At 36.0% G+C, this 15,691-nt stretch overlaps 1 protein-coding gene across 2 annotated transcripts in view; it reads left to right on the top strand.

The window, feature by feature from the left end:
- Positions 1-15,691, top strand: part of LOC106053823 (glutamate receptor 3-like) — an 84,574-nt gene that overhangs the window by 36,265 nt on the left and 32,618 nt on the right. The window contains exon 1 of one of the 2 annotated variants that reach the window (XM_056026023.1): positions 3,020-3,182. The exons of the other annotated variant lie outside the window; for it this stretch is intronic. Within the exon in view, the coding sequence (XP_055881998.1) occupies positions 3,180-3,182 (3 nt within the window). The 5' untranslated portion in view covers positions 3,020-3,179. Of the gene's footprint in view, positions 1-3,019; positions 3,183-15,691 lie in introns of those variants that run through there. 2 annotated transcript variants of the gene reach the window in all.

Genomic DNA, 15,691 nt, shown 5'->3' with positions numbered 1-15,691 from the left:
ACATGTCATGCCGTGGAAACAAATTGTTTAAGGTTATTTATCGATTCATTTTGTAACTCTTTGAAGTTGGCCTGATGACGCATTGAGAAACCATCTAACCGCTGCTCCAGTAGTAGCTTGTATCGTTTTGTTCTATTTCACTTCTGTATGTGTGAGCTTAACATTGAAGCGTATGTCCATTCAAATAATGGACCACACCATCTGCTGTCTTCATTCAGATGGAAGAGTCTGGCTGGGAGCTGCAATTAAAACGTTTTTTTTTTATTGGTTGAGTAGATTGAACACATCATACACATTAGACCAGTGTGTGTCACCATGGTAACTGGAAAATAAAGTTTTAACGTTTATTTAATAAATTTAAAAAAGTATTTGGGCTGGGCATTGTGAGAAGAGATGGATGGAGAAGTTTAGGTACAAATCTGTCCAATTACAGCTGATGTAAGTGTTGTATAATAATATCCCAATTGTTAGGGACTTTACCAGGGGCCTTTACAAGGCCCTCTGAGCGTCGTGTTTAAACAAAAAGTCTTTCACAGACATTACAGTGTAATCTTTTAATCAAACACATTTTTCGAAAATAAAATGTAGAATGTAGATAGTGCTACTAGTAGGCTTCAACTTTTTAGGGCCTACAAAATTGCTGATTTAAAAAGACGCTATATTGCTTATTAAGATATAGAGTTCACTGTATGCATGCATATCGATACATTATCAAACTTAACAATGATTTTTAAGGACCGATAGACCTAGAAATGGATGCCCATCACATGATAGAGAATTTGTGTGCCGAATTTTGTAGAAATGCCCGGGCCGATTTTGACACCCAGTCCGCCCCTGGACTTTACATCACAGATTCTCAAACTTTTTCGGTTCAAGACCCCTTTACAAGCCATACGATATTAGTGGACCCCCGACGCAGCCTGATTTGTCTGCCCGAATAGCAAATTTTAAAAGCCGCAGGCTGATGGAATTATAAAACTCTCTTCAACAGTGTGCTATTTGTTCCGTAATATTCTCAATGCAGTAATATACGAAGTCTTAAAACCTTTATTATTCACTGTTGTCTCATTGCTAATAATTATCTTCTTCTGATATGCATACGCTATTATTGGACATTTGAAGAATTATATGGGTTTGTCTTTTAGTTCATTAGGATTTGTTACAAGATGACGCTTCAGTTTAATAGGTGTCAAACTGTCGTTCGATAACACACTCAAACTAATGACACATTGTAGGTAATCACTTGAGATTTGTATGGTAAAAATCCGATCTGTAAGTACTCAGCAGCATATTGAAGCAAATTTAGCATTACGTGGTGTGGCCATTTTTCACGGCTCTAGGTCTCTGTTCATTGCCACCATCTCCATTACAATAATTCTCACATGTTTCAAATATTGTCCATGATCTAACGGTTTGATGGGCGTTCGAAAAATAATTTCACAAACACGAATTACCTCCACTTGTAAAACTTAAAACAAAATTCATCCTAAACGGTGGACGATAAATAACACCAGATCGATGTCGGTGTCTCCTGGAGTATCAGGCTCGTCAGTTTGGAAACTTTAAAAAGAAGCCTGGACTAGTTCTTTGAATGGCGTGATAAATAACACCAGATCGATGTCGGTGTCTCCTGGAGTATCAGGCTCGTCAGTTTGGAAACTTTAAAAAGAAGCCTGGACTAGTTCTTTGAATGGCGTGATAAATAACACCAGATCGATGTCGGTGTCTCCTGGAGTATCAGGCTCGTCAGTTTGGAAACTTTAAAAAGAAGCCTGGACTAGTTCTTTGAATGGCGTGATAAATAACACCAGATCGATGTCGGTGTCTCCTGGAGTATCAGGCTCGTCAGTTTGGAAACTTTAAAAAGAAGCCTGGACTAGTTCTTTGAATGGCGTGATAAAGTAGAATAATTGAAAACCTCACTTTGATTGGTTAGAAAAGCAAAGAAACAGAAAGAACGGTTTGTTTGTACACTAAGTATAGAACTTCATTGTCATGTGCAACATTTTTTTGTTTTCCCAAGGATTGTTAACGATAATGGTTATTTTGTCAAGCTTCGTCAACAAATGTCATAGATTAGTTGGTAAAAGAGTTATTAAACAGTAATGAGGGGCGAGTTGGTTATTATTCAAATTATCCGATCGGACATACTTTATCTAAGAAGTACGTTATTTTAATTGTATACAATTTTCACCCACTACGGTCGTGCAGTGGACCCCCACGGGTTCACGGACCACACTTTGAGAACACTTGCTTTACACGATCAATTAATCAATGTCAAGGACTTCCAAGTGAACTTCAATGCTGCCAACTATTTGACACAAAATAAGAAGCTGTAAACGAAAGAGCTTCCAACTTGTAATAATGCAGCAGTGCTACACACAAATTATAGACCTTTATTTAATAAAAGGGAAACTGACACGCCCTTATTATGTACGCCGGATACACCGAAAAGCTAGTTATTTATAGTTTTTCCGCCCTAGATGAAAATCTGTAATATGTTGTGCTCGTAACATTTGGGTCTATGCGAAACAAAAGAGAAACATTAAAAACTAGCAGGATTAAAAGAAAAAGAATCAACTATAAAATGAAGAAAGTCAAAATAAAGTCCTTTGTCAAATAGCTATCTCACCTGCTCTGTTCATCTTTCCTAAATACCACCCCATTTTCCCCATCAAATAAAGAAGTTCAATAATTAAAACAGCTCTATATATCTATATCTATTGTCAGTGTATACCAATATCCTCTACCTGCATATCTCCACTGAAGTTACTCTTTCGCTACTAATTAATGGAATGAACTGTATATTATGAATAAACGATTTTTAAAAAAAAATATTTTCGTATGACGTGAATGCATATGAATTATTAGTGTGTTGAAGTATGATACAAATTTATCAGGGTATGGGGAGGATAACTCCTTGCCTGTTTGAAGCCTCAGCGGGACATTACCAGCTGCAAGCTGTGCAACTCATTTGGGACGCAAATGTTCGCCTGGGACTTTTTTTCTACTTGGGTACATGTTGAAAGGGAAAAGACCTAGACCTACTGGTGTGTGCGGCATTGTCAATCCTGCTTTTAAAGGGAGAGAATAAGGCTTTGGTGGTGATAGATCTATATTTAGTACAAGGGAGATAAAAGTAAAGCGCTGACCTATTGAAACACATACAGGATACAACAATGGTGAGTTCATTTCTTTTATCATATTTTGGTTTTCAGAGCAAAGAGTAATGATAAAAAAAAAAGAGAATGTTTGCAGATGTAAGGTTTTTAGTGTGTCGTGTATTACATATGTGTAAGATTATATAAAAACCATAATCTTATATTGAATACTTTTAGAGCTAATATTATGTATCAGCATAAATGTGTACTATCACCATTACCAACTATCAATGCACTAGATCTGCATATTACAGACATATAAGCCTAACGTTATCAAGGAACGTACTTAATCTGCAAGACAAGAGAAGGCAATATTCTCATTGAACAGATCTGGATTAATGTAGTTGCATTCATAACTTGGATTTTTTCGATGGTTCTAAAAGATAAAAAAAAAAAGAGAAGACTTACATCAAAGTTTTTACTTGGTATTAGAGTTGAAGTAGCTAATAAGAACACTGGGCTTTGAAATCATTTGCAATGTGAAAGCCTGTAACTGAGAAGATTATGATGGCTGAAGTTCCTGGAGTTTTTTATTATTTTTTTTTATTTTTGGTCTTTAAATTCTCTGTGATGACTGCGCAAATTATTGAAGTTTAGTTTCTTAACGTGTAAAAATATCGCAGGTTTTTGTTGAAACTTTATTTCTTCCAATTTGTTTGTCTGTCTGTCTGTGCAGTCCTTAGTTTCTCATTAAATCTCTCTCGCACACTCTATCACTCTCTCTGTTAATTTTACTCTCACTCTCCTTCTCTTTTTTACTTTCTCTTAGTCTCTTTCTTTCACACTCTCTGACTTCCTTTCTTTCCCACTCTTTCTATCTTACTCACTTCTATGTCGCTTACTCTCTTTCTCTTTCCTTTCTTTATCTCTGTCCCTCTTTCGATCTCTCTTATTATTTAACGGTCTAACTCTCTTTCATTCTTTCTCTCTCAATCTCAGCCTCTCTCACGCTCTGTCTCCCACTCTCTCCTTCTCTCTCTCTCTCACGTGTTCTCAGTGTAGGAGTACATTTCTCTGTGCGAGCTGGTGACCTCGAGGTAGAGATGTCTTCTTAAAGCAAGCAGTGCTAGCATTGAGGAGTCTCCAACTCGAAGGTCAAATGTTTTCGACAAGTTCAAATAAAGTACACTCAGATCAGGGACACGAAAAGTACATCTGGCGCCAAACTGTGCACTTTCCCTAAAGAGCAGACGGCTTGTCTCCATACCGGCGAGCAATATATCCATATCCACATTTATCCAGTTTTATCTTCGCCTATCTTTCTTCTTTCTCGTAACAGTTGTTAAAGCTATTCCATTCAAACGTAGATCACAGGTTAATTACTTTAGCAAATATATTTGTATCATTCTGGATATTTAAAGAATTCTCTGCCGACATTAAGTTTTGTATTGACAAATAGAAATGTTGAAACATCTACACAATATCTTTTGTCCAATACCTTGTACTCCTAGTGCCGTACTTTGGGGGTACAGTGGTTGAGTGGCAAAGTGATTGGCTGGGATTTTGAATTTCGGGATCTTTAGGAGGATCCCTGAGTCCACCCAGCTATAATGGGTACCTGACATTAGTTGGGGAAAACTAAAGGGGGTTGGTCATTGTGCTGGCCACATGACACCCTCGTTAACCGTGGGCCACAGGAACAGATGGCATTTACTATTAGCTACATCAACTCTAAGTACTGAGCTTTGGAACGTGACACACTTTAGTCATTCATGTGATACAGACTCCAGACACAATGTGACATAGAAACAAGACAGAATGTGACGTAACATCCGGGCTGATTGTGACGTAACATCCGGAGTGATTGTGACGTAGAATCTAGAGAGGATGAGAAGTAGATTTGACACAAGATGTGACTCGAGACTAAATGTGACAAATATTCTTAAGTAAATGTGACAAGGAAGTGACAATGCAAAGTTATTCTAATTATGTATCTGTCTAAAAATCTTCACTATTTAAATCTTCCTTATGAAACAAATGTTTCACTTTGTTGTCAATCTGAATAAAAATGTTTTGAGCTAGTGGTCATATGTTAGTACCTAACAGCAGGTCTAGATTTAGAGTCGATAAGGCCTTAATTTATTTTAGACATACGAAGTCCATTGCAATAAACATAACTTTGCTATTTATTCAAAATAATTTTTAAAATGCATAGAACTATTTTTGAGAGGGACCCCATGTAGTTGATGGTCCTAAGCTATATGTTGCCTATAGGTAAAATCCAGCACAGGCTTCAAGTCATTTTATTGCAGTATTTTACATTGCAAGGGAGACCTAGCTCTGAACGTCATACTCAAACTCTTTCTCTCTCTCTCTCCCTCTCTCTCTCTCTCTCTCTCTCTCTCTCTCTATCACATATAGCATAAAATAGTTCATCCTACGTGGGTTTACACAGAAGATATCCTTTTTTTTTTCCTCGTGGTATTTAATGTATGTTGACTTGCAAAATTGAATAAAGAGCCACATGCAGAGCGCGAACCACGTGTTGTCAGATCTGGCATATACAGATTTTCTCAAACACATATAAGTTTGTTTTTTTTATTAAAAAGGGACTTAAAAAACTCAAGGTAGACAACTCAGCAACTGTGCAGCCTCTAGCAAAACATGGTATAACAATCCACACTATTGGTGAACTCAGGTAGGCATGAAGGGAGATAACACAACATAAAAAAAATTCTCTTTATAAAAGGTCGACAACCTCGAGAAAAAAAAAGTTATTTTTCTGTTTGGTAGAACTTTTGCCAAAAATACTCCCAATGTACAAAATGGTAGTGTGTATGTGTGAAAATATACCCCTAGTCAGCTAAATCCAGCCAAACGATAATAAATAGATGGGAGTTATGGTTCCTTGATGGCTTCTAATTAGAGCGTAGCGTGACAATAATTTTCTAAGCAACCAGACTACATTATCTAAGAGCAAAACTTCCAGGAAAGGTTTTAGGTAAGAAAAAAATAATCTGGTAAGAGAAGCTGATGATGTTATTTCTTTACCCGCTGTCATCATTAATTAAAGTTACATTTCTCATTCAATATGCTTGGACACATTCTTACAAGGGCTTCCTCTTCCTCTTCTCAACATAGCTTGGAGCCGGAGAGCGGGTTTCATCCCGAAAAATCAATGATTTTAAAACTCTATCATACAAGTTTAAATTAACCATTAATACACATAGAACGTAATTATCTTCAATTTAGAAGGAACATCTGCAATTGATAAATAGGCTTAGATAATTAGTTTATATACTAATGCATTGCTCTATCACCTTTTTATTTCAAGCCATCTGGTTCACTATCGTTTATAGCCACAGGCAGCTAGCTTGCACAAAAATTATGGTATAAATTTTAACGTGTTACTGTATAAGTATATTTTTGAATATTGTAACTATGATCTATTTGTTATCTTTCGGCATTGAGGCTACTTATTGGTAATAAAACTATTTTCTAAGTCCATAGTCCATGGTAGAATTCTCTTATGGTGTGGTAACTCTGCAGCATTACCTCCCTTTAACAGGTAACAAATTCATAGTTACGTTCAGTTGTGATCATTTCTTCGGATATTTCGTAATTTTAATCAACCTACATAGTCACTTAATGTCCAATATACGGTTTTCATACTTGGTTATTTTTTCATTTTCAGTGGATGTTTTTTATTTATTAGTTGTGATTCTTCTTCCCCCCCCCTTTTTTTTGGGGGGGGGTACTATTATGTCTTGCCAGGGCCGGCTTTAGGCCTCTAATCGGTGGGGGCCTTGCGAAACAAGATCAAATCTCTGGCTCTATGTCTACCAGCCTGCCTGTACTATTAGTCAAGGTTTATTTATTTATATGTTTAGATCTGCTGGTTAGACAGCGTATGCTACAGGACCATTGTTTCTACGTTTTGGTGAAGTGTCGAAACGTTAGTTCTAGCCTGGTGATCATGAATCGTCCATGAAGGATATTAGTTCGTTCGGCGCTATATGAGTTTATAACTTATTTGTTGAATTCGATATAGATACAGGAAGGTTGTTAGCTCATTGCGTATTTTTTGGTTTTTTTTTTTTGCTTTTCTATTTCATTTGGGGCCACCCTATGCACTTCGTCTAGGGCCTCCAGTGACCTGAGGCACCCTGGTCTAGCACGTGTTAATGCAACCATATCAGCAAAAATGTATATAAAAAATGTTGCTCTCATTGAACTGGTTGCCTAATTCAGACCTCTCGTGCAGTCCCAGCTCTACATTCTATAATGTCACTCACAAGACTTCACTTCGTCTATCAGACGTGTGTATGAACAGTTATGTACGTTCTAGAGAAGTCAAACAAAATAACGAAGAATTTCGTCCATTTTTAGCCATTTTTCCGATACATATTTTATTTTCTGTCAAAACTGAATGTATTGAGTTTAAACATTTGATTAAAATGTCAATATAATATATGGCTAGTATAACATAAAAGCTACACTTTATGACGTCATTATAGTTCATAAATAAGCGAAAAGCGTTTTCTAGATGAAACAAGTCACCACGGAGTTAAAGGGAACAAACTCAGTAAGCCGTGAATTTGATAATTTCTTGAGTACATTTTTGTTCTATTTACTAATAATATATGGGTACCTTTCTTTTTCTCTGTTTGTGTGTGTGAATGGTTGAGTCTCTCTCTCTCTCTCTCTCTCGCTGTATATATATGCTCCTGTCTCTCGTTCCTTACTTCGTTCCCCCCCCCCTGCTCACTTCAAGACTTATTTTTGTTCACAAAACTCACTTTTAAATAGAAGGAAATTGGTTTGAACATTGAACAGCATACAGGAATCTATGCACGAGACTAGAGTGACTAGACGGACAGGTGCTCGCCTGAGTGTCTTTATCCTTCTCCGACTGCACCGACTTTAATTAGCAGCTCAATAAAAAGATCAGTTTTAGATTCTGCAGTTATATAATTGTCTTACAGAAAGTTCTACTAGAAAGCTTAGTTAGTTCCAAGTTAATGTTGTTGTTTATTTAATTTAGCGGGTTTTATTATCAAAAAGGTTTATAGAACCTGCCCGACTGGCTTGAAATATGGACTTAGATCTAGTATACAAAGGGAAATACAAAGGAAATAGTTTAATGTCATACTCAAAGGATTATTTTTTTATGATAGATTCTTTGTCTAAAAAAGTTAATCAAGTTTTAAGTAAAAACACTCAATACAAGATTTACTGAGCCAGAGTGTAGCTGCTGTATCATGTTGTAGGTAAAGAAAGCAATGTAGCTCTTTTGTCTATTAATAGCACATTTTTTTTATCAATGCGTTTGAAAGTACACTGGTTCTATAGACTTTCCAATAGAGAAGTGAACGAGAGAGAGAGAGAGAGAGAGAGAGAGAGAGAATGGTGAAAAAAAAGTGCAAGAGAGCAAAACATAAAGAAACTAAAAGAATTTCTAAGAATTTTAAGAGCATGGCGAAGAATGGAGAGCCAAGAAAGTCAAATAGAGAAACAGAAATGAAAGAACGGTAAACAAAGTAACGAAATAGAGAAACAGCAATGAAAGAACGGTAAACAAAGTAACGAAATAGAGAAACAGCAATGAAAGAACGGTAAACAAAGTAACGAAATAGAGAAACAGCAATGAAAGAACGGTAAACAAAGTAACGAAATAGAGAAACAGCAATGAAAGAACGGTAAACAAAGTAACGAAATAGAGAAACAGCAATGAAAGAACGGTAAACAAAGTAACGAAAGAGAAATAGAAATGAAAGAACGGTAAACAAAGTAACGAAATAGAGAAACAGCAATGAAAGAACGGTAAACAAAGTAACGAAAGAGAAATAGAAATGAAAGAACGGTAAACAAAGTAACGAAAAAGAAACAGAAAAAAATGAATTAAATTGTGAGAGCAAGGGGAAATAACTCTATATATGTTGTTGTTTGTTTTGTTTTTTTAAAAATCCGGTCCTTTTACAAAAACATCCTTTGGTATTTAACAGTTTTGTTTCCATCTTGTCAAGGGCAGATTATGCCAAAGTTCTTCCTTTGCTTACTCGGCACTCCCCTAATGTGCGACCGTCTAAGACTGATCTTCCCATGTCTTAAACGATGGTTGAAAATAAGAGAACATGAAATTATGAAAGGGCGGCTGGATGAATATACACTTTTTTCTTCTGATAGAAAAGCCTTGAATATTTTCTTAATTTATGTAATCTGCAATTAACAAAGTTACCTGTACTCCTATTTTTATCAATCATGCTGTTAATCGAGGAGTATAATCTATCACATCTACTTATTTCTGATATAATCAAGAAAAAGGTGGCCGGATGGTTTGGTTGTGTGTGCTGAATAGATTCTGGTGAAATCACGAGCTGGTCTGTCGTAGTTCAAGTTTATAAATATTTGTGTGAAAGTTGAAGAAAGTACAAGCGACAGACGTGATAGAAAAGACCTGACTGAAAAGACCTGACAAAAAAGACCTAACAGAAAAGACGCACATTTATAGTGTTTAAATTATTATTTCACTAGTGTTTCTACATACATCTACGTAAGTTAAATCTTTGCATATTTAAAAGTACATTTTTATTCAGCTTTGTTTAAAAGAAACTTGTTCATGTTTTTTTTTTTTTTTTGAGTTATAAATGAAATTGTTAATACACCTACATCGGTTTAGTTATATTGGCTGTTTCGAGTTACTTACTAACGACTGAGGACCAACATGGACATCGAAAGAGATTTAAGTTGATATAGGTTTAAATATATATCCTACAGTCTCTGTTAGTTAGTCCTATGCATATAAAGCTATGATTCACATTAAGAGGAATGGTACCCTCAAATTAAATTTGCGTTTTTAAAAAGTATAATTTAAAAACAACTTGCATTTGTAGCAAACTTGTGAGAGAACTAGATCTACACCCTGCCATTACTAAAGAATGCGATGTGTCTTTGATGCACAACGCCAGAACATCTTAAGTTGATGCACGACTTCAACAGCCACGGTGGGTCAACCAGGACTTTGGAAAACTTCGCTCATAACACGCGCTCAGCCAACTCCTAGTCACGTGACATCAGCAGGAGCTTAGTCTGGGTGCTGGAAGTCTAGGAGAGAGAAAAAGAAATGCTCCTTAGACAGTTCAATCCTCTATTTAAATAGCTAGCACATATCAGTGGGGCGCCGTGTCACAACGTGGACTAGATTTACTCAACAAGGTAAACAAAACAACACTTTCGATCGTTAGTACACAAAAGTTCGCTAGAGTTCAAGGTCGAAGTATGTACAAGCATGTTGCCGGTTCTCCAGTGCCTGAGAGTTGGTACTTGACAGCTTAAATATTCCACAAGAAGTGGAACGGATTTTGTTTATAAAACTGTATTGTAAGAAACATTTCTCACACATCTATGTGAAATATGATACCAACAAATATTTTGACGTTCAGTGAAAGAAAGATCTTTACAACCGGATTATGAATGTGTATTTACTGGATGTACCAGTTACCAATTGACGACTTATCCAGTTTTCAAAATAACAAATCGTTTACCAATGAACTTATCTCTGGAGACTAAAAGGTTTTAACCCATCGCAATGTCTCATATGTTCTGTATCAGTTGGAAGACTAGCAGAAATTTAAGAAATAAAGGTTACATGATCACAGTTTGTTAAAGTCTATGAATCCAGTCCTTCTCTACATTCTTCTTTATCTGCCTCATGTGTATATAAGAATGTGCACTTTTCCAGTTGTTTAGAATGTCTTACCTTGTGCATTAGCACAGGCTTCTGTTTATTTATAGAGTTCATATATCGCATTACAAGTGGATCTCTGATAGAGGAGTTGATCTACAATCTGAAGTATATTAAAAGAAAAAACTTTGTGTTTTTTTAAGCTTTGAAACATTTTGTTGAGTCTTGGCTCTTACTGTTTTTCAAATACGTATAAACATCAAACAGTTTATAAATAGCAAAGACGTTGTTATGATATTGTAAGCGTAACAGATATATATATAAAAGCTATACATGTATATAAATCTGTCTCTATCCCTCTATCTGTTTCTTTATTTTTCTCTCTCTCACGATCTATATCTCTCTTTTTCTCTCTTTGGCCCTTTCACTCTCCCCCTCTGTCTTGCCTTTTTTTCTCTCTTGCCCATGCTTCTCTTTTCTTGAACTCTGTCACTCTCTGTCTCTTTTTTTATCTTTCTCTTACTCTTTCTCTCATGCTCTTTTCTTGTTGTCTTTTTTTCCTCTTCCACCGTACTCTACATCACAATCTACACCACAATCTACTTTACATCACAATCTACTCTACACCACAATCTACTTTACATCACAATCTACTCTACACCACAATCTACTTTACATCACAATCTACTCTACACCACAATCTACTGTACATCACAATCTACTCTACACCACAATCTACTCTACACCACAATCTACTTTACATCACAATCTACTCTACACCACAATCTACTTTAAATCACAATCTACTCTACATCACAATCTGCTTTACATCACAATCTACTTTACATCACAATCTACTTTACATCACAATCTACTCTACACCACAATCTACTTTACATCACAATCTACTCTACACCACAATCTACTTTACATCACAATCTACTCTACATCACAATCTACTTTACATCACAATCTACTCTACACCACAATCTACTTTACATCACAATCTACTCTACACCACAATCTACTCTACACCACAATCTACTTTACATCACAATCTACTCTACACCACAATCTACTTTAAATCACAATCTACTTTACATCACAATCTACTCTACACCACAATCTACTTTAAATCACAATCTACTCTACACCACAATCTACTTTACATCACAATCTACTCTACACCACAATCTACTTTACATCACAATCTACTCTACACCACAATCTACTTTACATCACAATCTACTCTACACCACAATCTACTTTACATCACAATCTACTCTACACCACAATCTACTTTACATCACAATCTACTCTACACCACAATCTACTTTACATCACAATCAACTCTACACCACAATCTACTCTACACCACAATCTACTCTACATCACAATCTACTCTACACCACAATCTACTTTACACCACAATCTACTCTACACCACAATCTACTCTACACCACAATCTACTCTACACCACAATCTACTTTACACCACAATCTACTCTACATCACAATCTACTCTACACCACAATCTACTTTAAATCACAATCTACTCTACACCACAATCTACTTTAAATCACAATCTACTCTACACCACAATCTACTTTACATCACAATCTACTCTACACCACAATCTACTTTAAATCACAATCTACTTTACATCACAATCTACTCTACACCACAATCTACTTTAAATCACAATCTACTCTACACCACAATCTACTTTACATCACAATCTACTCTACACCACAATCTACTTTACATCACAATCTACTCTACACCACAATCTACTTTACATCACAATCTACTCTACACCACAATCTACTTTACATCACAATCAACTCTACACCACAATCTACTCTACACCACAATCTATTCTACATCACAATCTACTTTACACCACAATCTACTCTACACCACAATCTACTCTACACCACAATCCACTTTACATCACAATCTACTCTACACCACAATCTACTTTACATCACAATCTACTTTACATCACAATCTACTTTACATCACAATCTACTCTACACCACAATCTACTTTACATCACAATCTACTCTATACCACAATCTACTTTACATCACAATCTACTCTACATCACAACCTACTCTACAACACAATCTACTTTACATCACAATCTACTCTACACCACAATCTACTTTACATCACAATCTACTCTAGCACCGACTGTTGCAGCTAAACAAATCCAGAAACGTATTGTAATTCGAAGGGAGAGAAATACAGCACAAAACGATTGGTTGATAAACAAAAATGCATCTTGCGCTGACGTGATGAGATCTTGAACTAGCACTTAATTATCATGAAGCTATAAATAAAGTACACTTAATTTTAGATCTTTTTATTCTCCTATGCCTTTGGATGTTAAGGCGGCATCGTATTTTTTTTTTAACATAACGATGTATTAATTAGCCCACCGGTCTACATTTATGATCTCCAGTTGTAAAACAAATCGTTGGAATAGTGATGTAGAGATCACAGAATTTGTTTTGATAAGAAACAGTGACACTGGCAGATGTATCTACTGTATACATAGTTATTTATTAGATATACAATTTTAAAAACAATGGTATAAGTAATGTTTCTTATTTCATAATGATTTAATCCCACAAACACATTTTATTTTTAATATATATCCATCCATGCATGCTGTGCAGTGTGAAGGTCATACATCATTTCTTTCCTTCTGGCACCCTGGCACCCAACTGGAGTCTAAGTTCTGATCACAATGTTACATAGTTACATGTATTTTCCCCCGCACTAACCCACCCTCTGGACTGGCACAGCTTGCATCGGGTGTAACCATTAGTCATGGGTTAAATATGCCTCAGATGTAAACTCAGCAGTTTCTAGTTCATTGAATACGCTCAACGACCTAAATGTTAGTCATAAAATAGTTGTAGACTTTGAATGTGAACCGAATTTCACGTGCTATGTTTACATTTCAACAGGGATAACATAAGCGTTTCTTTTTTTACAAAGTTATATTAACTCACTCTGTCTGTCTGTCTGGTAAAAAGTTTCTACACGTTATTTCTGTGACACCCATGTCGGATCTAGCCGAAATTTTGCTCATTTCTTTTTTCTTTTACCTGACAACACATCAATCAATAAAAAATTAATTAACTAATTATTGGTATTTGGGGGGGGGGGGGGGTCGAACAAGGGAAAGAAATGGTACTTGACTGGTGTGATGGTGTAAACTGAATTAATCACCTTTATGAATTGGGTTTAAAAGTTTGAAACTAACTATAGAAAACTATAAAACCTTCTATTTTCATAAGCACGTCACTAGTATAGTGGTTAGTATGTCGGCAAGGGGAGACTTGAGCCCTGTGTTCGAATACAGGTCCTCCCCCCCCCTAATTTTTATAAATCCAAATATAAAGTGATTACGGTAACATTCACACAGATACCCCTTCTTTTTCCGTCACCCCAACTGGTCAAGAAATATTTAAAAAGCTAAAAGCATGAGATAGCGCTAAAAATGACCAATACTTCATTGACTAACTGGCTATTTTGTTTTATTGATTCAAGTTTTGCTAGGTACAACAAATAATTGTGTAAAGCTTCAACTTGAATCGAGAAAAGGAGGTGGGAGAAATAACGTGTTCAAATTTTTTTTACCAGACGGACAGACAGACAGAAAGAGTGAATTGATCAAAGCTTTGTAAAAAAAAAACTGTACGGGAGTAATAGTCTGTAACTCTGGAGAAAGTGAGAGAGAGAGAGAGAGAGGGGGGGAGGAGGCAGGTGTTAGGATGGGCGTGTTTCATTAAAGCTCAGGTATGCAACGATAAGGATAATATATGGACTGTGAGCTTGAGTAACGTTGTTCTTAATAATTTAGCAATTAGTGCAATCACAGTCGCTGCGTTAATTTAATGTAAAAGTACACACACTAATTTTGTTAGTTAAACTATACTTCTATTATATACTTATCAATTGGTGTTTGGTATAAATAGTCCAAGACACCTTAGATATATGTTCTAAGTAATGAGAAAGCACTGCCTTAGATAATCTGGGCCATCCCGTGAAATCACATTAAATGCACTGTGTTTATAAGACAGACTTTTGTAAGACCTGTACAATGAATTGACAAAACATTATTTTCAACAAAGCTTATCTCAACTCTGTCTCTGTCTAGGACACATTTGGAACACGTTAGTTCTCCCACTTTCCAGTCTCAGGTCAAGTTGAAACTTTTTTTATTCATTGTTCCTACAAAACATTTATCAATGAAAAAAAAATCAAGCAATTAGTTAATTACTTCATAAGACTTAGATCCTCCCGCGCCTTTCGGTGCACTGGGCGACAAGCTGTCTCCTCACTGGCAATGTCTGAAGCCTCTTCCCACCTGGTGTCCACTGCTCTGAGATCCACCGACAGCTTCTCTTTACTTTCAGATCTACTTCCCTAAAGGCTTCTTCGGCTAAGCTGCGATCGTGTGTTTCATTTTTCTGATCTCGTCTACGTTTGGCCTCTTTCCTCTCATCTATCAATTTCCATGTTCTGTCTTGTAGCCACCGTTCCTTGTATGAACCTCGCCTCCTTCCCATGACTTCTTCCGCGCACTCAGTAGTAGTTAATGAAATAGTGGTAATCAATAATTTTGTTTAATATCCAAAAAGGAAAATAATCTTACAATATTGAGAAATATGGTTGAAATTGTGAAGTTCTTTCCATTATATCACCTTTATGTTTTTTAAATTTGCTTGTTTAATTAGCTCATTTAGTGAACTAGTTTCAAATAAATACACCTAGACCAATATGTTAACTTTACTGGATGTTGTCCGTTGCTTAATATGTATATGACTAAATATCAGTGTTTCCCAGACTTTTACCTTAACGGAACACTTCACACATTCTGAGTACTCAGC

This window comes from Biomphalaria glabrata, chromosome 4 (assembly GCF_947242115.1).
Source record: "Biomphalaria glabrata chromosome 4, xgBioGlab47.1, whole genome shotgun sequence".
In the NCBI taxonomy this organism is placed as follows: Eukaryota; Metazoa; Mollusca; class Gastropoda; family Planorbidae; genus Biomphalaria; species Biomphalaria glabrata.
This window is presented reverse-complemented; position numbering and strand designations above follow the sequence as displayed.